General features: G+C 39.3%; 1 protein-coding gene across 1 annotated transcript in view; it reads right to left on the minus strand.

Moving 5' to 3' along the window:
- Positions 1 to 25,376, minus strand: part of ncaph2 (non-SMC condensin II complex, subunit H2) — a 30,150-nt gene extending 4,774 nt beyond the window's left edge. The window contains exons 1-10 of the mRNA XM_041977937.1: positions 25,305 to 25,376; positions 6,527 to 6,644; positions 5,659 to 5,760; positions 3,483 to 3,544; positions 3,326 to 3,404; positions 1,679 to 1,735; positions 1,530 to 1,609; positions 789 to 955; positions 581 to 705; positions 417 to 503 (exon numbers count right to left, since the gene is read on the minus strand). Of these exons, the coding sequence (XP_041833871.1) occupies positions 417 to 503; positions 581 to 705; positions 789 to 955; positions 1,530 to 1,609; positions 1,679 to 1,735; positions 3,326 to 3,404; positions 3,483 to 3,544; positions 5,659 to 5,760; positions 6,527 to 6,634 (867 nt within the window). The 5' untranslated portion in view covers positions 6,635 to 6,644; positions 25,305 to 25,376. The remainder of the gene's footprint in view (positions 1 to 416; positions 504 to 580; positions 706 to 788; positions 956 to 1,529; positions 1,610 to 1,678; positions 1,736 to 3,325; positions 3,405 to 3,482; positions 3,545 to 5,658; positions 5,761 to 6,526; positions 6,645 to 25,304) is intronic.
- Positions 25,377 to 26,110: the final 734 nt, after the last annotated feature.

The raw sequence follows: 26,110 nt of genomic DNA on the forward strand, positions 1-26,110 counted from the left end.
AATGAAAAAACTGTTATTTCCTCCTAAAAGAAAACCACATTCAGTGAAAACCAGAGAAAAAAAGTTCACCGAGGAACGAACAATGTAATCCTAGGAATGATGTGTCAGCATCTGATAAGAATGGTGCTACAGCAGAAGGTAAAAAGTGGAGCTGAGCAGGTTTCCAGGTGTTTACTAGAGATGTTACGCAGGTAAATATTTCAGGAAGCCATCGGCTGATGATGATGATGGATGCCTCTATCAATGGTCAGAGTCAGGAGGATCCAGGGATAGCCCCCCACTTCTTGTGTGTGTGGTTTGCTTGCAGTGGAGAAATTAGTGGACAGTGCTGCTCTTGTGTGTTTCTTACATACAACTGCTCGTGTTTTGAACTGAGTTTGGTAAACTGGAGTTGTGTAAAGGTGTGGTTCTCCTACACATAATGGAAGCTCCGCCTCCTCCTGCCTCCGTCTTTCAGCCTCTACATGACGTCTGTCTAGGATCATCCGGCCGTCACTAGGAGCCTGAAACATCAACATAAGCTAGTTTTATAGTTGGATCACGCACACACCTGTCCAGGTGAGAGTTAACCTGTGTGTACCGAGAGTTGGTGCCGCTCCACATGCTCCTCTGGGTCCGGGTCTTGGTCCTGGTCCTGGCCCGGGTCTTGGTCCTGGTCCAGATCCATGTTGTCATCAATAGGGAGGAAGTTCTCTACAGCACCGTCTTCAGAAAGAGGAAGAAACTTGGTTAACTGCTGGTCCAAAACGAAAGAAGAACACAATGGGATGAGGAGGTGGTTCTAAAACCTGGCTGCTGATGATTCTGGTGGTCCTCAGAGTCCACAAGGTGCTGGTCCAGTAGAAACCTGGACGCTGCAGTTGATCTGAGCGTGAGCAGGATCAGGTCCTCCTCTCCTGGGAAGAACAGGTTGATCCGGAAGTCCTTCTGGCTGCAGACCACTTCACCTTTCACACTAACCAAAGACACAGACCAGGTCAGGTCCACAACGAGTGAACCATGATAACAGCATTATTTATCACATAAAAAAAAGATCACTATCACTACTATGTTGCTAAGAGACCTCTATTTAGACCTGGACATGATGATGAAGCCACTTCCTGTCAAACTTTCCACCAATCAGAGCTTAGATTGACGGTAACGTCCAATCAGGAGCAGCCAAAGATCAAGCAGTGAGCAGAAAGTTCTATGTGTGTGTGAACAGAAGAAAAATAATGCTCCTCTATGGCTGGAATAAAGCCAAGAAGACGTTTCTAATGCACGATGGCGCCACAAAGCAGCTGAGCTGGAGTTGGTTTAGTGAGGATAGCAGGTAAATAGTAGCAGGAATAACTGGAAATGAGGAAAAAGCAGCTGAGTTGGTTTTAGGTTTAGGTTAAAATAAACCAGGTGGAGCAGAAAAAATAAAACATGGCTTGTGGAGTTTTAAGGATTAATTTTGCTTTATTACAAGGAGCTCAGATGTTCACCAACATGACAACAAACCAGGTGTTTGGTTTCAGCAGGAGATGATGAAGATGAAGACTGACCTGATGAGGGGCAGCTTATGCTTCTCGTGAGTTTCTGGAGGAATCAGAGACTCGGGAGGAAGAGGAGTAACATAGGCGGTCTGAACAGAAACATCAGAGTCAAGATCAGATGAAACATCAGAGGAAACGTTCAGAAGAAACCAACTCACCATGGTGGAGTCAGACATCTTGGAGGTTTCAGATACCTCCAGGTCCACAGGACTGAACTGGGGAGACAGAAAGACACAGACTACATTACCCACAATGCCCTGTGACAGCTGCTGAATAAAACAGAACCGCCCACACCATGTGGCTCTAAATGAGGACAGAGACAGTCCAGGAAAAGGAGACATCTGAGCTATGAAACGGGTTTTACAGGTTTTCTGATTTTGTCCACAAAGAACAAACATAATAATAACGGATGGCGAGCGCTCAGATCCCGTTCTGGATTTCTCATCTGAGACCTGGAAGGTCTCTCAGCTCCGGATCAGACCCCAAAGTTTTCTCTGCTTCGGATCAGAAAAAATTCTGTAAGTTTTGGTTTAGGACACAAAAACAGGACAAAAAAAGTGTTTTTCTTTTGTTTCAAATGAAAAAAAGAAGAAGAGAGAAGTAGGAGAAGAGAGGAAGAATGGATGAGATCCAGATCTTTCTGCAGGAACAAACTTTAACCATCCTCTTGTGTTAGGGTTGGCACCAACCCCCATTTTGAGGTTTTAAATGATTAAAACCACCAACTAAATATCTCTATGGCATTGAGGCTTTTTGACTTAGTCAGGAAATTCTATTTCATCAAAATAAAGCAAAAAAGTTTTTTTTTCTAATTTATAAAACACTTGTTAAAAATATAACCTTTGTGTTGCGGGGGTCAGTTGTGACCCAGTTTTAAAAATAAGATTATTATGCAATAATTAGAGCCAAACTGAAATGTAAGTGCCCAGTCATCCTGACAGCCTGCTCCTCGACCAATCATTTTAACTTTAGAGGATTCTCCTTTTGTGTTTTCCTTTCAACCTGCACACAAACAAAAACAAACAAAACTGGCCATGTCCAGCGTTCAGTACGGATGTCCACACACACCCAACTTGTAGTATGCAAAACTAAGAAGAACATTTTCAGTGAACAAGGTTTTTGATGAAAATGAGCCTAAAAGTGATGGATGAGGAAGAGTATGTGGAGCATCATCCAGGAGACACATCTGATGAGTCTGATGAGGAGGTTACGGCTACTTAAGTTGCTACGCCTGAAAGATTCAAATCCAAATGGTAAAATCTGGTCAGGACCTCATGATGCAGGTCAGTTGCTGCAAATGTCATCACGGTCATATTTTCATGAATAAGGAAACACGTTAACCAAGAGATAAAACATAAAGTGGACGATAGATTTGTGTTTTTTACAGCTGATTTAAAACATGGGTCAAAACTGACCCATCAATAAAAGAGGAAGGTCTACCCCACCTGTTCGCCTGCTGTGGACATTTTGTCTTTACATTTTCTAAGAGGTCTGATTGGTCAGGAGGCGGCGCTTCCACCAGAATCCACTTCTAATCTTTCCAGTATCTGTTGCCATGGTGATAAAACCTGGTAAGAAGAGAACCAGCTTCATGCTGAAAACTGAACCTGAAGTTACCTGGATCAGTCTGATCCTGGTTGGTAGTTCAGTCCATCTTTTCTGTATAAATGAAAAGCACCTGCTCATCTTTTAGAGTCTGGAAACAAATATTTCTCTCAACTTATCAAATATGGATTAATTCTCTTTCAGAAGCCAGGGCAGAAGAAGAAGAACTACACAAAGTATATGTGTTGCTTTCTCATCACCTCTCCATCTTCACCATCACAGCTGCTCTCCGCTCCGCCTGCATCACCTTTCCGACCCGCCGCCGCCTCTTTGTTCCGTCTGTCAGGAGGACAAACACCACAGACGTTAGCCTTCATCCTTCTGTCAGACTCCACCAGGACGGAGGACGAAGCTCACCTCTTGTTCCTGTCGCTGATGTATTCCAGAGTCTGGTAGACCAGGCTGTGCAACAGCTCCACCTGAAACAGCCGGAGATCCGTTACAGCTGCACTCATCAGTCACATGGAGGGATGTCACCACTGATTTTACAATTAATCACCGTTTTATCAGCATCGTGTCTGAACCTTGTGATCAGTTCGTTTACCAATTGTTACGCCAAATGGATGGAAAACCTGAAAAGTTCCAGAACGATTTACGTGTCAAACAGCAGCTATGCTGAATCAGTGGGTCTCAAAGTGGGGGTTGCCAGATAAGTATAAAACATAGACAGCCTACATTTATTAAATACATTTGGGATTTTTACCAGGGCTGTCAAAATGATACATTATTGAAGAGATAAATCTGAAATTAGCACCTTAATTTTTTACACATCCATTTGATTTGAATCAGTGTGTTGGAGCAGGGAATCATCAAAAACCTGCAGGACTGCAGCCCTCCAGGACCAAGGTTCCTCGCCACTGATTTAAGGCTGAGCAATATGGCCTATAACTGACATCCCGATATATTTTGGCTCTATCCCGATACACGATACATAGCTCAATGTTTTGATATCTGAAACACAGTAAAGGATGAGTTTAACTTTATCAGCATAAAATGACACAATTTCAGTTAACAGCTAAATTTAACTTCATTGTGATTTTTCTATTTCAACAACCTTTTTATTCTGAATCAGGGACCTGCTCTCATAGACTTAATAAAACCAGTGCTTCCCCGACCAGTGTATTAGGGGGGCGCCCCAACCCCCCAACATCAAACCCTGGCACTCCTAAAACATCAGGTTTCTTTATTTAATTTTGTATAACTACTCAATATCTGATAGAGGTCATTCTTTGAAACGGGTGCCGTTTGAGTCCACAACATGATGATGAGATTAAAAGTCCACAGAAATGTGTCCAATTGTATTTTCAAAGTGTCAAACTGTTAAGAAGTGTGATTTTAACCACATAATATAAGACAATGCTTTTTTAAAAGTAAAATATACATTTTTTTTTTATTAGCACATGGCCATATTTACCACATCCACCAAGACCAAAACAATTTGCATGTAACATAACAAAAAAGTCTCTTTTTTTTTTTTAGCAAACCTTTATTGTTTTTGGGATGAAATACTTGATTCTATTAACTATATTTATTGAAAATATAAATATTTTTTGTAAAAAAAAATAAATAATACAATTTCAGTGTGTGAAATCAGATGTGCTGAGTCAGCTAGCTTACCATGCAGTGAATCGGCAGCCATTTTATTTTATGTTGAAATTTACCACCCTGTCACATTTTTCATTGCAGTGGGATATGTTGGAAACAACTGTGAAGTTGTTTTATGTTTCAAGCGAAGCTGCACAGAAGGCAGTGGAAAGGATGCCAGCTCAGATTCCTCCAGTGCCATCCATAATGAAGACTCACCAAGTGGTCACATTTATGGCAGGAAAGATCTTTTATTGGGAGGTCAGCTGTATGTATGCCACAAAAAAGCAGTTGGCTTGTCGGTGCTGAAAGGGGCAATGGACTGGGAAAGAGGCAGCCTCATTGGAAAGTGGTGTGTGCTTGTGTACGACAATGATCTGTATCCAGGCATCATCCTCTGAAACACATGCCCAACTGTACGCACAAAGCTGGTGCCAACAGGTTCCACTGGCCTGTTAAAGAAGACATCCTATTGTGCCTCTTTGATGGTGTGCTGGAAATCATTCAGCCTGGGACATCCCGTCACACGGAAATCCAAAAGGATGTGAAAGCGAGTCACACAGTCACTGTTGTAATGCTCAGGGAGATTTTGAGGACGTCAACTGAGCTTGAAAAAAGGTTTGTGTGGGTGTACTATGATGCTAAAACCAAAGTTTTGTGTCATCTTTCCAGTTTTAAACGTTTTTAGAGAGTTGAAAGTCTTTTTATTATTATTTTTGAACTGTTGTGCCTTGATGAAAAGTATGTGTTATGTTTGAGTAAAATTGTAAACATGGCACTTCTGAACGTGGACAAAAACATGACGCACACATCCGGTTATTAAATTGTCTGTTTTGTTGTTTTTTCGCTGCAAAAACTCGGCATGTCGGCACTCCGGCACGGTGCCAGAACACTTTAAGCCCTGCACATCGGAGACGCTCAGACCCAGCAGTCCCGTGACATCACCCACCTTCTTGCTGTAGATGCAGGCGGAGCCTTGAATCAGCAGCGCAGCTTCTGCAAAGTTCAGCCTGGTTTTCCCTCCATCAAAGGTGATGCACATGTCATCCAGCTGCACACGTGCGCACGCACGCACACACACACACACACACACACACACACACACACACACACACACACACACAGAGAGAGAAACTAACATCTTTGGAGGAACTTCTGGGTCCTCGTGGACTCTCATGGAGTTCTTTTGACTTCTTTTTGACTCAATGCAGTGGTAGTGGCTGGTGGCCTACAAAGACGATCAAAGGCACTCTTCAGAGTTACCTCAAAAATATTAAAATACAGATTTTACTTGGCAAGAAATGAAAAACAGCGAGTCATTGCAACAAGTTAGGACGTCATCAGGGTTGGTTTGCTGGCAAACACACCTGCGTTAAAGCCATCTCAATGATGTGGGGAAGATTCATTTATTAATTAATATATCGCTGCTGTTGGGCAAAAACCTCCTATCTCCAAAAGTATCATTTTTCAAAAAATGAAAAAAAAAATGTATGGTTTTATAATAACTGGACATAATGTCATCAAACTTTGTATTGTGTTTTAATCACATATCTTCGGTTAAATATTTGTAAAACAACAGACAGACATAAAGGGTGACCAATAGTACTGATTTATGAAGGAAAACAAAAATCACGAATTTTGGACACAGGTTTTAGCGCGACAGCAGCGATATAAAAAAGGGAGAAAATAAATATATTTGATAAGCAAAGGTGTTTTTTTACTCTATTTACAGCCCTGCATTTGGTCAAAAAGAAGTGGGCACACAGTTTGATGAGGTGAAGCTGCAGGTGGTTGCCAGACTTTGATTTACGATTTACCTCCTCCAGATAGTCGTTGAGCTCAGACGCCACGTCCACCTCCCAGTTCTTGGTAAGCTCTTTGATTGGTTGCAGCAGGTGGGCGAATTTACTCTCTGTAGACTCCATGACAGGTCAGCTGAAGAAGAGTGATGGAGGAGAAACAGGAAGTGACGGGATTCAGAACTCTGTCTGGGTGGAAATGTGGCATGGAAAATGGTTCACAAGCACAACTTTACCCAACACAGGATTTATATCTGGAGTAATGGGGACATAGTGCACGACAGAAGGAGCCTCTACTTAGAAAAATGGATAAGAAAATGTTTCTGGTTGCACAGTTAATTGGTTCTAAGGCCATTTAATAAATGATGAACAATTTGTTTCCATTTTGATATTATGAACTTTGTAAGGTTAAAGCTAATTCTATGGGAGCCATCAGCCTTTTTTAGTGGTTTCTCTTACACTGCGGATGCAGTCTGCCTCCTCATCCTTTGTGGCAAAATTTGTTTCAGATCTTGCAAAACCAACAACAGAGCCACTAGAGTGGTGAATACCAGTCTTGTAAATAGAAAGGATGAACCAGCAGGCCCTACTTTGCAGGTAAACGCCCAAAAAATGTCCATAAAAGGTCACAGCTTGCAGGCCAGAAGAAAAAAAAAAAAATAAACAGAATGACAAAATCAGGGCTCCAGACTGACTTTTTAATGAAGACCACAGTGGCCCCTAACTTCAATTTTTAGGAGCGCAAGCAGAAAATTTAAGGGCGCATACTGAAATCGCCTTTCAAAGCAAATTATCACATTTCCTCTCATTTTCACTGTATTAATAATAAACACTTGAACACACATTCAGAAATTACAATATTTACAATTCACATTTTTTTTGCAGTTGACATAACATAAAAAAACATATATATATACACACACACACACACATATATATTATATATACACATGTGTATATATATATATAAAATCAAGGCCCAGATCAACCACACCAGGCAGGACCCCAGGTGCAGGCTGTGCAAAGACGCCCCTGCAACAATCCAACACCTCACGGCAGGGTGCAACAGACTGGCTGGCAAAGAATACATGGAATGCCATAACCAAGTAGCCGACATAATGTACAGAAACATCTGTGCAGAATGTGGACTGGAGACCCCTTGGTCACAAGGAGGTAGAGAGCTAAGATCATGTGAGACTTCCAGATACAGACCGACAAATTGATGGCTGTGGCCAACTAACTGGACGTAGAGATCATTAATAAGGAAAGGAAAGCTGTAGTTATGGATGTAGCCATCCACAATGATGGAAATATCAGGAAAAAGGAACCCGAAAACCTGGGGAAATACCAAGGACTCAAGGAAGACCTGGAGAAAGCCTGGAGGTTTCTCCAGCTTATAAATCCGTCTGGGTCAAACTAACGAGATGAAAACGTCCTCAGCAGAATTAATTTGTCCACTGATCCTGCAGAGCAGAATCCATCAGGATTCGACCAGAACTGGACACATTCAGAACAACAGAATTAGATGACGCTGAAGTTAGCTTCTGATTTATGGTCTTTGAGCGGAGAGATTAAAGGCAGTTCCACTGCTTTTTGGATACCCTGACCACATTAGCCCAGGTCCTGATTAAAAACAAAACAAAACAGGACTGAAATATTCTAAACAGTGTGTAGATTCATTAGAACTAGTGTTAATTTTATCAGCCATTTTTAAATTTAGTCTCAGTTTTATTCCAGTTTCAATCACGCTTATTAGTTTTTAGCACATTTAGTCAACCTCATCTTGTTTTTATTTAGTCAAGTTTTAGTCGGCTATAAGTCTGAGGGGGTGTGTCAGTGTGTGCGTGGTGGAAGGAGAGAGGATTTGACAAAATCATATCACATAGAGTCCAGTACAGGGGGGTCCCAAGATGGCGCTGCCTTGAGAGGTCGGGTTTTACCGAGCTGAGGAAAAAACTTTGGCCAACCTCACAAAAGACTGGTAACTACTCTCAGAGTTGCAAAATAAATGACTTAATGTCCACGGAGCAAAAAGGTTCATTATAAAAAATTAACCTGGACCCTCAAAGTGTGTTACTTGAGAAGACCTTGTCTGGAGCTACAGTGCACTAGCTAAAATGGATTGTCAGATCCCCGCCACGGAAGAAGCCGTAACTGCAAACATGGAAAGTTGTTGACAGATGCTCTCAATTATTGATCTTGCATCAAATGGATGTAAAAAACAGCCTACTTAAATGCACCAATAGACTGTGAGATTTATATAGAACAACCAGAGGGGTATGAGGTCACATCCCACACAAACGAGAAGCTGGTGTGTAAGTTGGAGAAATCCCTGCATGGTTTAAAGCAGTGTTAATTTCGTCAGACGAGACGAGACGAAATATATTAGTCTACTAAGCATTTTTCAATGATTAAGACGAGACGATGACGAGACCAAGTCATGGTTCTGGAACTCTGACAAAAAAATATAGAGCCACAAAATATCGTCAACGAAAAAAGACGAGACTAAACTTTGGGTAATTGGACGAAAACGAAAATAGAAAAATATTTTTTGTAATCGTCCGTGAAACAGACATCGGGAAGACTTTGAGTCTGTGTCTGTCTCCCTTTGTCACACAGATACTTTTTCTCACAATGTAAACAAGCCGGAAAGCCAACTACACTGCGAGATGTCACATGTCCTTTCATGTCCTATTGCAACCCTGTGTGCATAGCTAACTTCCTGTCTAGTCAGTGCGACCCTGCCGCAGCTAAGCACCCGTTTCGCTCCGCTGTCTCTGTGTGTTTTCAGCCTACTAATGCAGCGACCGCGAACATGCTTGGGAGAAAGAGGAGACTGGATGTATGGACACATTTCAAGTACAATTCAGTTGAAAGAAAAAGTGAATGTATAATTCTGCGAGATGGAAAGACGTGTGGTGCGAGGATTGCAGGGAAAAACACCACAAATCTGAAGAGGCATATCAAGATTAATCACCCCGATATCAAGGTATGTCTTCAGTTCTAATCATGATATGAAAATAAAGATGGCTTACAGTACACAGTAGGCTACACAACTAACAATTGTTGTGTTTCATTTGCGTTAAAATGCTGTTAATCTTTGAAATGTTTGGACGCTATTAGCTAGCCCATTGATTTGAACGAACAGTCATATAGAGCAGACGTTAGCAGAAAAAAAAATTAGGCGCTCCAAAAGTACCGCCAATTCAAGTCTCTTTCCACGGAGAAAGACAATGATCATAGATGGACAATTATCTTGAAACCTTTTGCAATCTGAGTTACAACGCATTGGATATATAAATCTGAAGCATGTTAAAAGCAATCTGTATGCAATGTGATTCTGTTGTTTTGAAAAAGAACAAACAGCTAACTGGTAATTTATTTTGTCCAGATCTCATTTGTTTAGTCCAGAGCTCATTTAAGTCATCTAAAGATGTCATGTGTTAAGTCCAGAGCTCATTTAAGTCATCTAAAGATGTCATGTGTTCAGTCCAGAGCTCAGCTCATTTAAGTCAGCTAAAGATGTAATTTGTTCAGTCCAGAGCTCATTTAAGTCATCTAAAGATGTCATGTGTTAGGTCAAGATCTCATTGGTCTGCATAGGTTTGAGAGAATGTTTCAAGCGCCAGATTTCTGTAAGGTGTTAAAAATAAAATGGTAACCTTTCAGTATATTGGTGTATTTCTTAAACCATCATCAGAGTTCTGTGTGTGGTGGATTGGCAGAGCTTAATCCCCCCCTTCAACCCCAGAGGAAAAAAATGATGACTAAGAATAAAAGACTAAAACTACACTAAGACTAAAACTAGACTAAGACTAGACTAAAATACAAGTGGTTGTTGTTAGACTAAAATAAGACTAAAATGCCAGCACTTTTCGTCAACAAAAACATGACTAAAAAGAATGGTGTATGGCTGACTAAATTTGACAAAAATATTTTTTTTGTTTTTGTGACAAGACTAAGACTAAGACTAAATTAGAAAAGGGCTGACAAAATTAACACTAGTTTAAAGCAATCTGGTAGAAACTGGAACAAAGTTTTCCATGAATATTTAAGCAATAATGGATTCGTACAAAACCAAGCTGACCAAAGTGTTTACACACAAATGCTTCCTGCTTTGCTGCCGTGCGGACGCTTCCTGCTCTGCTCTCCTTTCTGCTTGCATTTTTCTTCTTTTTTTCTTCTTTTTTCTTATCTTTACCGGCAAGAAATTTAGGAACAAGGACTCCTGGTCACTTATAAATCACTGGAACGAATATATTTTTTGATAAATTTAGTTGATTTCCATCGGAGAACTAGTGGAACGATGTCTCCTAACCCTGCAGTATCAGTGAGCTGCACTGAGTGTGAGCAACTTTCTTTGAGGATAACACAGCTGGAGAAGAGGATTGAAACACTGCAAGACATTCGTGTGAATGAAGAATTTATTGACTCTGTAGTAGCTTCTGTACAAGCTACTGAGTTGTCAAATGGATTGAGTCACATCTTCATACGCGAAGGCATGTCGAATGTGGAGCCTCCCGCTACAGACCTGGCTGATACACTTCCCTGGATGTGTTCAAATGACATTGGAATAGCTGAGGAAAATCCCAAACCGGACCATCAGACTGATCTCTCCTTCTGGAACACTGTTGGTGCCAGACCAAAGTCATCAACCCCGGCCAGAACCTGGTCTGATGTTGTTCGTCGCAGAGGTAAATCCAGCAGGAAATTTAAAGCTCCAGCACTCACTCCACCATCTGAAGTCTCACTGCATAATAAATATGATGTGTTGAGTCATATTAAAATGAATGATGATGAATGTAATGCAAGGATTTATCAAAATTCAAGAAATAGCCCTAAAACTCAGCCCAGGGCTAACCAGACCAGGAGGAGAGGCCAAAATTCCACAAACAGGAGGACTAGAGAAGCTATCGGCACCTCCACACAAAAACAAATAGACACAATTCTGATTGGGGACTCTATAACACAGCATGTCAGGATGGCAAAGACGGAAAATTTAACACTTTTTGATACATCAGTCAGGGAACTGACAGAGATGTTGCCGACCATTCTGTCTTCACATCCAGATGGTATGAAGATTATTGTCCACACAGGGTCTTTTGATATTCTGAGGAGGAAAATTGGCTCTGAGATCCTGAAAAAAGACTTTTCTCTGCTGTTGGAGAGACTGTGTCAGTTGGGAGCACACCATGTTTACATTTCAGGACCCATTCCTACAGCAGGTAAAGGAATTGAACTTTTCAGTAGGCTTCTTGGCCTGAACACATGGTTATCAAACGCATGTATCACCCATGGGATAAAGTTCATTGATAACTTCAATATCTTTTGGAACTGTAAGGAGCGATTCAGACCTGATGGTGTGCATCCAAATCTAACTGGATGCAGATTACTTGGTGCACACTTGCGTCATGCTGTTGGGACGGCAAACCCAAACATGAGTGTACAGATAAGAGCGAAGGACACAGCAGAGAAGCGATCAACTGCCAGCTCTCCCCCCTCACCAGACCCTCTTCTCCACATCACCCAAGGTCTTAAAAGGATGTCTCTATCCAGGTCTGAACCCCAGCGACCACCATCTACCAAGAAATACAGGGCTCCCCCCCCTCCCCCTCCTCATCCTCCTATTAGATCATCTGTCCTGACCGAGCAGGGCATGGGAGGAGGTTCCCAGAGCAGCAGAATTCACAACAAAGATAACATGCCATGATGCGTTCAGGGTCCTTGCTGTAGTTTTGCTACTACTGACAGCTGTTCTGAGATCAAGCCTGGACCCAGTAGGATTCCTGTGTTAGTTAGTAAAATAAGGAATCGAACACGGTCAGCTTGTGGGGTGAATCGATCTAATCTGTTAACTGTACCTTGTATAACTCAGAATACAACAGAGACCAGTGTAAACTTCATAAAACTAGCTGTACTAAATGTTAGATCTCTGTCCAACAAGTCACTGTTAGTTAATGACTTCATCATTTCTCACAGTTTAGATTTTCTTTTTCTGACAGAAACATGGTTAACAGAAGACACAAGTGCTACAGTTCTTAATGAAACAGCACCCCCTCATTTTAGTTTCATGAATAAATGTCGAAACGGGAGGAAAGGGGGAGGAGAAGCTGCCTTATTTAAAGATTCATTCCAGTGTAAAGAAATGTCATTTGGTGATTTTACTTCTTTTGAATATCTTAGTTTTATTTTAAGGGGCATTCCTAAAATCCTATTTCTAATCATCTACAGACGTCCAGGACACTGTGTAAATTTTATTGATGAATTTTCTGAATTATTGTCGGTTATCTCTACTGATTGTAACCATTTCATCTTAACTGGGGATTTTAACATTCACATAGATAACATGACGGATGGTAATGTCAAGGAATTTTGTTCCATATTGGACATGTTTGGTTTGTGGCAACATATAAAACAACCGACCCACATTCGAGGTCACATTCTGGACCTGGTTATTTCAAAGGGTGTTGATATTTCTTCTGCTGCGGTCACTGACTTGGCCTTGTCTGACCATTTTTGTATTTTGTTTGATTTACTGATCACTCAGAATGTTCAACCAACCTGCTTCTCCATTAGGAAGAGGTACATTAATGAAAGAACAAGTGCTAAGTTTGTGGAGGCCATAGCTATGTTACCAACAACCAGTGCAGAGTCAGTTGATAGACTCCTGGATAATTTCAATCTGAAAATCTTGAATGTAATGGATGCTGTTGCACCGATAAGAATCAAGAGCAACTTGAGCAAACAGAAAACACCATGGAGAAACACCACTGTGGTTACCAGCCTAAAAAGAGAATGCAGAAAAACTGAGCGGAAATGGCGGAAAAATAAACTTCAAATTTACTATGAGCTGTACAAACAAAGCCTGCGTAACTATAACAATGAGTTGTGCAAGGCCAGAGAGCTGCATTTATCTGAAATGATTAACAGGAATGTCAACAATTCTCGCACTCTGTTTGCTATGATTGAAAAACTTACAAATCCTCCTAAACAGATAAGCCCAGAGCTCCTTTCCACTGAGAAATGCAACCAATTTGCAAACTTTTTTAGCCAAAAAATTAAAACAATTAGGCAAAATATTAATTCCACACAGTCAAACAAGAAAATTAGTCTGTGTCTAAAACCCGGAAATAATTCTGATGTCATGTCACAATTTAAAATGGTGAATTTAAAAGTCCTACAAGAAACAGTTTGGCATTTGAAATCAACAACATGCACTCTGGACATGATACCATCCGACTTTTTAAAAACAGTTTTTACCTCAGTAGAAAGTGATCTCCTACTGATAGTTAACAGCTCGCTGGCATCAGGCATTTTTCCCAAGTCACTAAAGATAGCTGCTATTAAGCCACTCCTAAAGAAAAGGACTCTAGACGCCTCTGTAATGAACAACTATAGACCTGTCTCTAACCTCTCTTTTATTTCCAAGATTATTGAAAAAGTTGTATTTCACCAGCTTCATGACTTTTTAAATGAAAGTGGAAATCTTGATAAATTTCAGTCCGGCTTCCGACCTCATCACAGCACTGAAACAGCTCTGGTCAAAGTGTTAAATGACATTAGGTTGAATACCGATTCTGGTCAAGTATCAGTCCTGGTTCTGTTGGATCTCAGTGCTGCGTTTGATACTGTAGATCACAGAATCCTGTTGCACAGGCTGGAAAACTGGGTTGGACTTTCTGGAGCGGTCCTTAACTGGTTCAGGTCCTATTTAGAAGGCCGGAGTTATTTTGTTACGATCGGCAGCTATGAATCCGAGCGAGTGGCCATGACTTGTGGAGTCCCCCAGGGGTCAGTCCTTGGACCTCTTCTGTTCAACTTGTATATGCTCCCTTTGGGTAAAATATTACAAAACTATAGCATTAGTTATCAAAGTTATGCAGATGATACACAACTTTATGTGTCTCTGTCACCAGACGACTGCAGTCCAATAGACTTATTGTGTCAGTGTCTGGAGCAAATAAACAGCTGGATGAGGGAGAATTTCCTACAATTAAATGAAGACAAAACTGAGATTATTCTGTTTGGTAGCAAAGAGAAGAGAGTCAGCATTGGTAAACACCTGGAGACTCGGGCTCTTAAAATTACCAACCAAGTTCGTAACCTGGGAGTGTTGATAGACTCAGATCTGACTTTCAGCAGCCATATCAAAGCTGTCACTAAGACAGCTTTTTACCAGCTCAGAAACATCAACAGAATTAAAAGTTTAGTCTCCCAGAAAGACCAAGAGAAACTCATCCATGCGTTCATCTCCAGTAGACTGGATTACTGTAATGGTCTTTTAACAGGACTTCCTAAAAAGAGCATTAAACATCTGCAGCTCATCCAGAACGCTGCTGCTAGAGTTTTAACCAGGACTAAGAGATCTGAACACATCACACCAGTTTTGAAATCTTTACACTGGCTTCCAGTCAGTCACAGAATAGATTTTAAAACCCTTCTGATCATTTACAAATCCCAGAATGGTTTAGGCCCAGAATACATCTGTGATATGTTCAGAGAATATAAACCTAGCAGAGCTCTTAGATCCAAAGACTCTGGTCAACTAGTCCAGGCCAGAGTCCAGACTAAACATGGAGAAGCAGCATTTAGCTGTTATGCTGCAAACAAATGGAACAAACTGCCAGTGGAGATTAAACTTTCCCCAAATGTAGACATTTTTAAATCCAGGTTAAAAACTTTTCTTTTCTCATGTGCCTATGCATGAAATCTGCACGGTAACTTTTTTTTTATTTTTTATTTTTTAACTTATCTTGCTTTTAATCATTTTAATGTAATTTATTATTTTATTGTGATTATGTGTTGATTATGTGTTGATGCCTTTTACTATTCTAAATATCTGTAATGTCTTTGTTTTATGTAAAGCACTTTGAATTGTCCTGTACATGAAATGTGCTATACAAATAAACTGCCTTGCCCTTGCCTTGCCTTACACAAGGGAAACTGAGCACGACAAAGTGATCATGGTCATCTAGGTTGATAATGTAATCATTGCAGCAAGTGATGAACATGTTTTGAAGAACATGCTAACTGCAAGGTTTAAAATGAAGGACTTAGGAAAACAAACATTTTCTTGGTATTGATTTTATCCAGAGTGATGACTGTGTAACCATGTCACAGACAAGGTATGTTGGAAAAATCCTGCAAAGGTTCAACATGTATGACTGTAAACCTAGGTCTACACCATGTGAGCAGAAGCTGAATTACACAGACGATGTGGCACTGGATGATGTTACAAGGTACAGGGAGGCAGTGGGTAGCCTCATCTACTTAACTATCTGTACCAGACCTGATTTGAGTTTTGTTGTGAGCAAGCTGTCTCAGTATTCTGCTAAACCTACAGAACAGCAATGGGGTACAGTAAAACATGTATTGAGATATCTTAGAGGTACAAGTAACAAGAAATTGTGCTACAGAAAAAGCGAGAGCCTGGGCATCCAAGCATACAGTGATGCAGATTGGGCTGCTGATGCAGACAGAAGAAGTACGACTGGTTATTGTGTAAGCTTCACCAAAGAGGGCACTCTAGTCTCATGGAAAACAAAGAAGCAGCCTACAGTAGCTCTGTCCACTTGTGAGGCAGAGTATTTAGCTCTGGCTGCAACCATCCAAGAATATTTGTATCTTACACAACTTCTAGAGGGCATGGACAAATATCTATATACACTACCAAAGGTGTATGAGGACAACCAAGGTACTATCGCCTTAGCCAGAAATCCTGTCAGTAGACAGAGATGTAAACATGTTGATATAAAGTATCACTTCATCAGATCAACTGTGAACGATGGGAAAGTATGCTTGGAGTATTATCCTACTGATCAAATGGTGGCAGATTTGTTGACTAAACCTGCAACTAAATTCAAGCTGAACAAGTTTGCCAAGTTCATGTTTGGATATGAATAAAGTGTTTTTTTTTTTTTTTTTTTTTGTTCTGACTAATCTCATTTGGGTATGATAATTTGAGATCAAGTGGGAGTGTCGACAGATGCACCTAAATATTTCTGTTTTGTAAACATGTGATCATTCATGTTTTATGTTGGTGTTTCTATTGATTTGTGAATTTGTATTCTCACCTCCTAATTTGAGGAGTTACTGGCCCAGGTGTGTGTGACCAGACTAACTGTAGGTGTGTTCAATAAAGAGCCGTTCACTCACAGCTGTTTGGATTTTGTGAGCTGAGCGACTGAGAAGTAGTTTCTGTCTCCCGTGCTTGTTTTTCATATAAGATTTTGGGAAAGGTAGCTACTGTGTGTAAGTTTTTTTTTACTTTTTTCTTATGCCGCGCGTACCGTTGTGTAGTTCAGATCTGCCAACAAAAGTGAGTCTAGAAGGGAAAAAAGACACATAGCCTCTACCCACTCATATGCCTGTAACTCCATCAACAATGGTGCATGTGACTCCTGTGTTGTCGCTAACGGACATACAGAACAACATCATAGGTGCACTAACCGCCAAGACAGATGAAATTAAACAGCAACACGAATGACCTCAAGGAGATGGTGTACAAAAACACAATGAGCATTGAAGGTCTTAAAAAATCTATAGACCACTGCTTTCTTAAGTAGCTGATTTAAAAAAGATAACACCACCCTGAAGATCAAATGTCAAAGCGTTGAGAAAAAAGTACTGGAAGTAGAAGATAAAGTAAATGACGCTGACAGATACAACAGAAGGTGGAATTTAAGGCTTCACGGTGTGTCTGAAAACTCAAACGAGGATATTCGCTCTAAAGTTAAAACCATCCTCCAAGCAATACTCCCAGTGCCAGAGAAAAATAAAGTTGAAGCAGCTGTTGATGTGGTTCACCGCATAAGACGACACAAGGATCTGAACAGAGGGCAAACTACAACACCACGACCAGTAATAACCCCATTCAGCCTGAGGAGCATGGCGGATGCGATCTGGAGAGTGGAGAAGGATAACAGCTACCTGAAAACACAACACCTGCATCTCAAGGAGAATCTGACAGCGGCGGACAAGGCACAGCGAGGACAAGGCACAGCGAGGACAGCTGTGGAGAGTTGTGGAGAAAGCAAGAAAGGAGGGCAAGGTCGCTTTCGTGGAAAAGTTTTTGTTGACTGACTTTGACCAGATTTCAATTTAAAATTATCTCTGTTCTAAATACTACCTTTACTTTGGTGCAGTTGTAACTCCACGTTGTTCAGTAGAGGAGCCTCTCCCTTATTAGAAACAAATTTCATTATGTCAATTTCATTGTTTTCTTTCAATACACAATATGTTAAAGAGGAAATCAGTTTTTTTGTACTGTGCAAGTAAACACCCCAACTTTTATTTTGTCCAGAAAACTCACTCAAATGTTGAAGATGTAAAATTTTGGAGGAGCCAGTGGGGCAAGGATGTTTGGTTTTCGCATGGAAGTAGCAAATCTGCTATTCTACTTGGCGATTTCAAAGACCAAATTCTCACAGCAGAAAAAGATGATGAAGGCAGATGGATCATGTTAGTTGTTGTGGTTGCAAACACACAATTCATATTGATTAATACTTATGCGAGCAATTATAAACAATACAATGCTGCCTTATTTTTAAAAATTGAAAAGAAACTCAAACAATCCTCAAAATTTCCCTCTGCAAAAATAATTTGGGGCGGTGACTTTAATACAACAATAAACGATACAATAGATAGATTTCCTCCAAAAACAAACAATTCAGTAAATGACTTGCAAAATATAAAGTTTAAGACTTAATCTAACAGATATATGGCGAAAAAAAAATCCTGATAAAATAACGTTTACTTGGAATAACTCCAACTTTTCTCAGCAGTCCAGAATTGACTTCTGGCTGAGATGTGATGATATGTGTGAAAAGGTTAAAGAAGCTGCTGTTGAGCCACAAGGTCGTGTCTATAAAACTGAATCTAAGTAACTTTTGTTCTACAAGAATAACCAACAACTATTGGAATTTCAACAAATGTCTATTAGAAGATAAAAATTTTACTGAGGAAGCAGGTGACATTATTACAAAATTTTGGAGACATGCGTGTGCAAATGGGAATGCCGGACATAGCTGGGAATTAATGAAATTTGAAATTAGGAATTTGGTTATACACATAGGAAAAACAAAAGCAAAAATTAAACAAAAATATGAACTTGAAATTATTACAGGTATTCTGAATCTCTCTAAAAGGTCAGACCTTTCATCTCAGGAAATTACAGAATGATCAAAACCACAGATAAAGTTAGACGAATCTATGAGGAGAAGCTAAAGGTGGAATCATAAGATCTAGAATAAAGTGGATGGAACGCGGAGAAAAGAATTCCAAATACTTCTTCAATCTAGAAAAAAGAAGAAATGTCATCAATTAAACTAATCAACAACACAACAACTGATGATCCTTCAACTATTTTTAAACATATGGTGGATTTTTATAAAAAAAAAACAAATGTAGAGTATTCAAACGTTCCTAGACACAGTCTCTAATACAATTCATAAAATAGAAAACAATTTAAAAAATACATGTGAAAACCCATTTAGAAGTTAAAAAATGTGTAGGTAGGAAATGTTAAGGACAACCGAGCTCCAGGTAATGATGGGCTCACAAGTGAATTTTATAAAACTTTTATCGATTTATTGGCACCGTTTATCCTCCTCTTGTTTGAAGAATCATTAGACAAACAGGAATTCCCGGCTTCACTCAAACAAGGGGTAACAACACTTCTTCCCAAACCCAACAAAAATATTATTATTAAAATTATTTATTGACAACTGGAGACCCATCAAGTAATTAAACAATGACTGTAAAATATTTTCTTCAATACTTGCCAAAAGGTTAAAAACTGGACTAGACGACTTAATAGATGAAGAACAATCAGGCTTTAAATAAGGTAGGAATATCCGGACATGGTCGTCTATAATCATTTAATATTAGACGAAAGCTTTATATTATTCATGGATTTCTATAAAGCTTTTGGCACAGTTGAACATATCTTTATTTTTAAAGTAATTCTTAGATTCTTAGGTTTCGGTGATAAACTCCTGAATGCAGTCAAAACAAACTACAATGGCTGCAACATAGGGCTGGGCAATTATTGAATTTTAATCGCGATTACGATCTGGGTTTTCAACAATCATAAAAATGAAAGGATCCGATTATTGTTGTCCTTCGCAGTTTCCTCTTGTGCTGTTTTCAGTTGCAAATCAAGCGCAGCAGACATTGCAGAGCTCTGCTGCAGACTCGTCCCACAGCCCCGTCTGCTTTAGTTTTATTCAGTGCCAGTTGCAAACACCTCACCAGTTATGGGCTGGAGACACGGGAGGCGAAGTCGCTCCTTCTCCATTCATTTTCTATCGAACTTGCGTGATGAGGCAGAAATCGCTGCCCTCCTCCAGTCAAGTCAAGTCAGTTTGTTATAAACAAACAGAACTTTTTGTCAGTTAACACAGTGAACAACTTGGGATTTAAGAAACTCATCAACATGAGCGTGTTGTGACAAACGTTGCTACAGTCCAATGTTTCGCCACCGCTGCAGACCTGTGGTCAAGCTGCACCATAGAGCCGTATATTAATGTTGCACTACATTTTATTGACGTGGATTTCGACGTGAAAACGAAATGTCTCCAGACTGTTTTTCCAGATCACACCGGGCAGAACGTACAGTGCCTTGCAAAAGTATTCACCCCCTTGGCCTTTTACCGAATTTGTTACATTGCAACCTCTAATTTGAATATTTTTTACAAATCAGAATTTTATTTGATGGATCTGCACAAAATAGTCCAAGTTTTGAAGTGAAATGAGAAATATAAATACAAAAAAGACATTTCAAAAATAAAAAACTGAAAATTGCCATTTGCATATGTGTTCACCCCCTTTGTTATGAAGGCCCTAAAATGCTCTGGTCCAACCAATTACCTTCAGAAGTCACACTATGAGTGAAACAAAGTTCACCTGTGTCACATGATCTATCAGTATATATACACACCTCTTCTGAAAGGTCTCAGAGGCTGCAACATCTAATGAAGGGGCGCCGCTAACCAAACACCACTAAGAAGACCAAAGAACTCTCCAAACAAGTCAGAGACAAAGTTGTTGAGAAGTACAAGTCTGGGTTAGGTTATAAAAAAGTATCTAAATCTTTGATGATCCCCAGGAGCACCATAAAATCCATCATCATCAAATGGAACGAACATGGCACCACAACAAACCTGCCAAGAGAGGGCCGCCCACCAAAACTGACAGACCGGGCAAGGAGGGCATTAATCAGAGAGGCAGCCCAGAGACCAAGGTAACCCTGGAGGAGCTGCAGAGTTCCACAGCAGAGGCTGGAGTATCTGTCCATAGGACCACAATCAGCTGTACACTCCACAGAGCTGGGCTTTATGGAAGGGTGGCCAGAAGAAAGCCATTACTTTCTGCTAAAAATACGAAGGCACGTTTTGACTTTGCACAAAGGCACGTTGGAGATTGTCAAAATGTATGAAGAAAGGTGCTCTGGTCAGATGAGACTAAAATTGAGCTTTTTGGCCATCAAGGAAAATGGTATGTCTGGCCCACACCCAACACATCCCATCACCCCAAGAACACCATCCCCACAGTGAAACATGGTGGTGGCAGCATCAAACCTGAAGGAGCTGGAGCAGTTTTCCCTTGAAGAATGGGCAAAAATCCCAGTGGCAAGATGTGGTAAACTCGTAGAGACTTATCAAAAATTACTTGCAGCTGTGATCGCCGCAAAAGGTGGCTCTACAAAGTACTGACATTGGGGGGGGTGAATACATATGCACATGGCAATTTTCAGTTTTTTATTTTTGAAATGTCTTTTTTGTATTTATATTTCTCATTTCACTTCAAAACTTGGACTATTTTGTGCAGATCCATCAAATAAAATTCTGATTTGTAAAAAATATTCAAATTAGAGGTTGCAATGTAACAAATTCGGTAAAAGGCCAAGGGGGTGAATACTTTTGCAAGGCACTGTAGCTAGTAAACAATAGCTATGGGGACCTGGTGGAAAGAAACTAGTCTGTATTACCACAGACAAACTTCAAATGTCACACTGACCCCCCCCCCCAAACCCTGTCTCTTTCTCTGTGTTAAATAATCGCGATCTCAATTTCAATCAAAATAATCGTGATTTCAACTTCATCGGGGTCGAAAACAAGGCTGTCCTATTTCTCCATTTTTATTTTTATTAGTTACACAGGTGATTTCCCCATATATCAAACAAACCAATTTTATTTCAACGTTAGGTACTGAATTCAAAATCTGTCAACTCACTAATGACACTTTGCTTTTTTAAAAAAACAAAGATGAAGTTTCAAAAGCAGTAAAGAGTGTAAACAGGTTTTCTCATGTATCTGCTCTGAAAATTAACCTGAAAAAATCTGTTTTTTTTTCCCCTCGAAGATTGTAATTTAACACATATAAGTGGAATTGAGGTTAAAAACACTGTTACTTATTTAGGTATCACAATATGCAAAGATGAGAAACTACGAACAAAGCTCAGTTTTGATCCAATAATAAACACAACACAAAATCGATTTAACTCCTGGTTGTCTAGAGATCTATCATTACAAGGGACAGTGTTATTATCTAAGGCTGAAGGTATATATACGCCTCACTGTCACTGGAGATGCCTACTCATATATCTAAGTCACTTAATTCACACTCATAACTTTATTTGGAGAAACAAACCCCATTATCCCAGGAAAGAAATTTACTAAACAGTAAACAAAATGGTGGATTAGAAGTTTTGGATTATGAGTCTTTAAACTATAGCTTTAAAGTCAAGTGGCTTATTAAACTTTTAAAAAATAAGAATAGTATTTGGAGGATCTTCCCTGATTTTGTCTTTAAAGACGGAGGAGGAAATTGATTCCTCTTGAAATGTAATTACTCTATTGATAAGCTACCTATCAAACTGGCCAGCTTTCATAGACGGGCACTGTTGGCATGGTCATCAGCCTTCAAACATAAATTTTCACCACACAGATATTACATCTGGAATAACCAAGATATTCAGTTCAAACATAAAACTCTGTTCCATTTAAAGATGGTTTGATTGTGACATTTTTCTGGTAGAACAACTGATAAATGAAAATGGACTGTTAGAGTATGCAGCGGTGTTTGATGCTTTCCCACATGGAGCTCCGCAGCTTCTGAAAAGCTGCCCTGACACCCAAAACCCAACAGATTGGAGAAGTAGTATTTTTTGGAACGACATAAACATTCTAAACTAAAAATGCAGCAACAAGTTCATAAGAAATATCATTGTTGGAAACATTACCCCTCCGGTTCAACATTTCTGGACGTCCATATATGTCAGTTTAAACTAGAAAAAAGCATCACAGACGCTTATTGCCTCACCAACAAGATAAAAGACGTGTCATTTAAAATCCTTCACAGAATTTATCCTGCAAAACATGTTCTGAAACGATTCAAGCTGAATATAAACTATTCCTGTGACTTATGTGAACTGCACAAAGAGAGTATTATACATCTGTTTTTGAATGCATATATTGTAAAATGTTCTGGACTATGCACTATGTGGAAAAAAATCATAATATAATTTTTGTCCCATCTTTGTTCGTGAACGAACTTTTATTTAGTGAACTAGTCTTTATTAGTCAATGAACATGCATTCTGATTTAGTCCCAGTTATTGTTTTTTAAAGGGGATTTTAGTCTTGTCTAGTCTAGGTTTCGTCCAGTGAAAAATGTGCGTTGACGAAAATATTTTCGTTTGGTTTTCGATAACAACATTAACACTAATCAGAACACTGTTTATGATTTCATAAAGCTGTATTTGACTTCTTAAAATGCAAATTCTAGTAGTTTTATAGGATTTTATTGCAAAAATCTTACTCATTTGAACCAATCTTCCTTTCTCACTGCCTTTAATCTAAAGAAGTATATATAAATAAATAAAAAAAAACAATTTTAAAAAGTAGAAATTGGCTACCACATAAACACAAAAGCTGTAATAAAGATATTAAAGGATATAAAAATATGTGAAATAATATTATTTCCAGTTTCACAAATACAATAACAGTTTGACAAAAAATAAACTGTGTTTTAATTCATCTCCATGCTGTGTAGAATATTTCAGTCCATACTGAAAGAGTTAAGTAATAAAGTTTTTAAGCAGGACCTGGTCTAGTGAGGTATAGATGTTAGAAAACTATTAAATAGGCTTTATTTGCATGTTCAGAGATAGAATAAAAGGTTTCACAAATAATAAACTGGGTTTTAATGAATATACATACTTTGTACAGTTTTTCACTCCAGATTTGAACATTCTAAGTTTTTAAGCAGGACCTGGTCTAATGTGGCCAAGGTCCCCAAAAACACAGTGGGATGCATATTACGAAACAATCTTACGTCAGCCTTGTCAAAATCAGACTCTTATCTGAAACTAGCAAATAATCATCCAGCTTGGTCTGATTTATCAGGGTTTTCTTACTCCGCTACTTTAATGTGGATACAGTCAGAACTAAAGCTGCTCACCTTGATCCAATAAGGAGAAAAATTTAAAGCTATTCTGAGGGAACTGCAGAAAATGGCTTTGAATTCTTCGTGTTCTTAGTGTTTTAAGTACCTACCTTGCTTTATATCTGTAAATGAACTTTAACTATACTGCACTGTAAGAGCTGTCTGTAATTGTATTTTTGTTTTCAAAACAGGTTTCTCCTGCTTTTGAGACGGCATGTCTCAATATGACTATATTAAACTAAGGTTAAATAAAATAAACATTTAAGTGAGCAGACATTAAGTACAGAAGCTGAGAGTGACCAGACATGCATGTGTTTTATCCTGTAAGGTGACCTTGAGTGTCAAGAAAGGCGCCCACAAATAAAATGTATTATTATTATTTTTCCTGTATCCAAAGTGTGCACCTTCACACTTTGGATGCAGCAGTCTGTCTCTGAAGGAGCTCAGCATGGCTGTCAGTGTTTGCAGGGGAACAGAGCTGTTCCGTACTCCGTACTGGGATGCCTCAGTACAGCAACAGACGCAGACATCAGTTCGAGCAACATCCATCACTGATCAATACGTCCGATTTCACTTCTATCAAGTCTGACAAAAACTGAAAATGCGACCTGTCTGACTGTTTTACCAATCACTCATTCACAAAATTACACATCTAACCATGACTGCAGCCCCTCCCATTAGCTGTCATGAGGTCTGTGTTGATAATTGAAATCTGGTGTTACATATTTCTGAGCCCACTTTAGTCATTTCGTTATTTTGAAAAAAGAAAAGAAAAACAAAAAAACAAACAAAAAACTTTGTTTTCTCAAGATAACAACTACAAAAGAGTATCCGATAACGGCCACTCTCGGCTTCCGTAATGAAGAAATGAATCCGTGCTAAAGTTTTTATATATATTAAAGTGAATCTTCAGATTATTTTATTCTTTTCAAGTTTCCAAACGGAACCTAGATTATCTACATTGTCATTTCTGATATGACTGTTAGAAATAAAATTATAGATAGTAATAATAAAGTCAGCTGTGGAGTTCAACATACTGAGTTTCAACAGCAGTTCAAATTCTGTCACAAAGTTCGCCGAACACAGCCGAATGTTCCTTTAAGTGTTTAACAATATTAACTAGTCCTCTGTCAGTCAAATGTTTACATAAAATCGAAAAAAAGACAAAAATGGCGGATTTTTAAACGCAGTCTGGCTGAGCGTCAACAAACAGCGAGTCAGAGCTGAAACCTGACGTTAATCGATAGATCGATGGAAAGTATATGTATTGAAATTTGCTAAAGCAATCTTAAGAACAAATAGCTGTCAATAACACGAAGCGTTAAACTAATTTAAGAATAAAAACTCACCGAGACGCAAACGAGCCACCGGAAGATAAATGTTTTCGGCCGTTAGCCTGCAGTCAAAGTACCCGCGCTAATTTCTTCTTCTTTAGTCGAACGTGAGTCGCTGCAGTTCGATATGCTTCCACATGGCGGTGCTTTGTGGTATTGCAATAACCAACACGCCTCACATTATCCTTAACTTTTTTTTTTTCCATTTTTACCTCGATATCTGTTAGTGAATGGTAAATAGAATGTAGTATTTTATTTTTTATTTTCTATGCTTTATTTGGATATTTGTTAAGTGTATATTGTAATTTTATTCATATAGTTTATCTGTTTTTACTCATTCTGTTTCTTATTATATAATGCTGCTGTAACACTGCAGTTTCCCAGTCTGGGATCAATAAAGTAAATTTAATTCTCATTCAGCTTTTCTTCTCTTTGTTATGAGCAGAGTGTCTGCTTTTATATGACACCTTGTTTGTGTGATTTGCTTGAAGTGGAGAAATTAGCAGAAGCTCTAAAGTGGACCGTGCTGTTTTTTTGTACATTCCATATAATAGCTTGGATTTGAACTGTGTTTGGTTTGGATGCCAATGATTGGTGAAGTCTTTTAGCTGAGTTTCTTCCACCATATTGCTATGATACATTTTAGCATTGCTGCTTCCTGGTGTTTGCAGACATCTGCTGGACTGCAGAATATCATGCTGATCTCGTGAACTGAGGGAAATTATTTATTTCTTCTGCTCTGCCGCGTCAGCTGCCAGGGTCACATGACCCAGCATCATCTTCACCTGCAGCAGCTTTTTCCCCTCATTGTCACTATCAGT

This window comes from Melanotaenia boesemani, chromosome 23 (genome assembly GCF_017639745.1).
Source record: "Melanotaenia boesemani isolate fMelBoe1 chromosome 23, fMelBoe1.pri, whole genome shotgun sequence".
NCBI lineage: Eukaryota > Metazoa > Chordata > Actinopteri > Atheriniformes > Melanotaeniidae > Melanotaenia > Melanotaenia boesemani.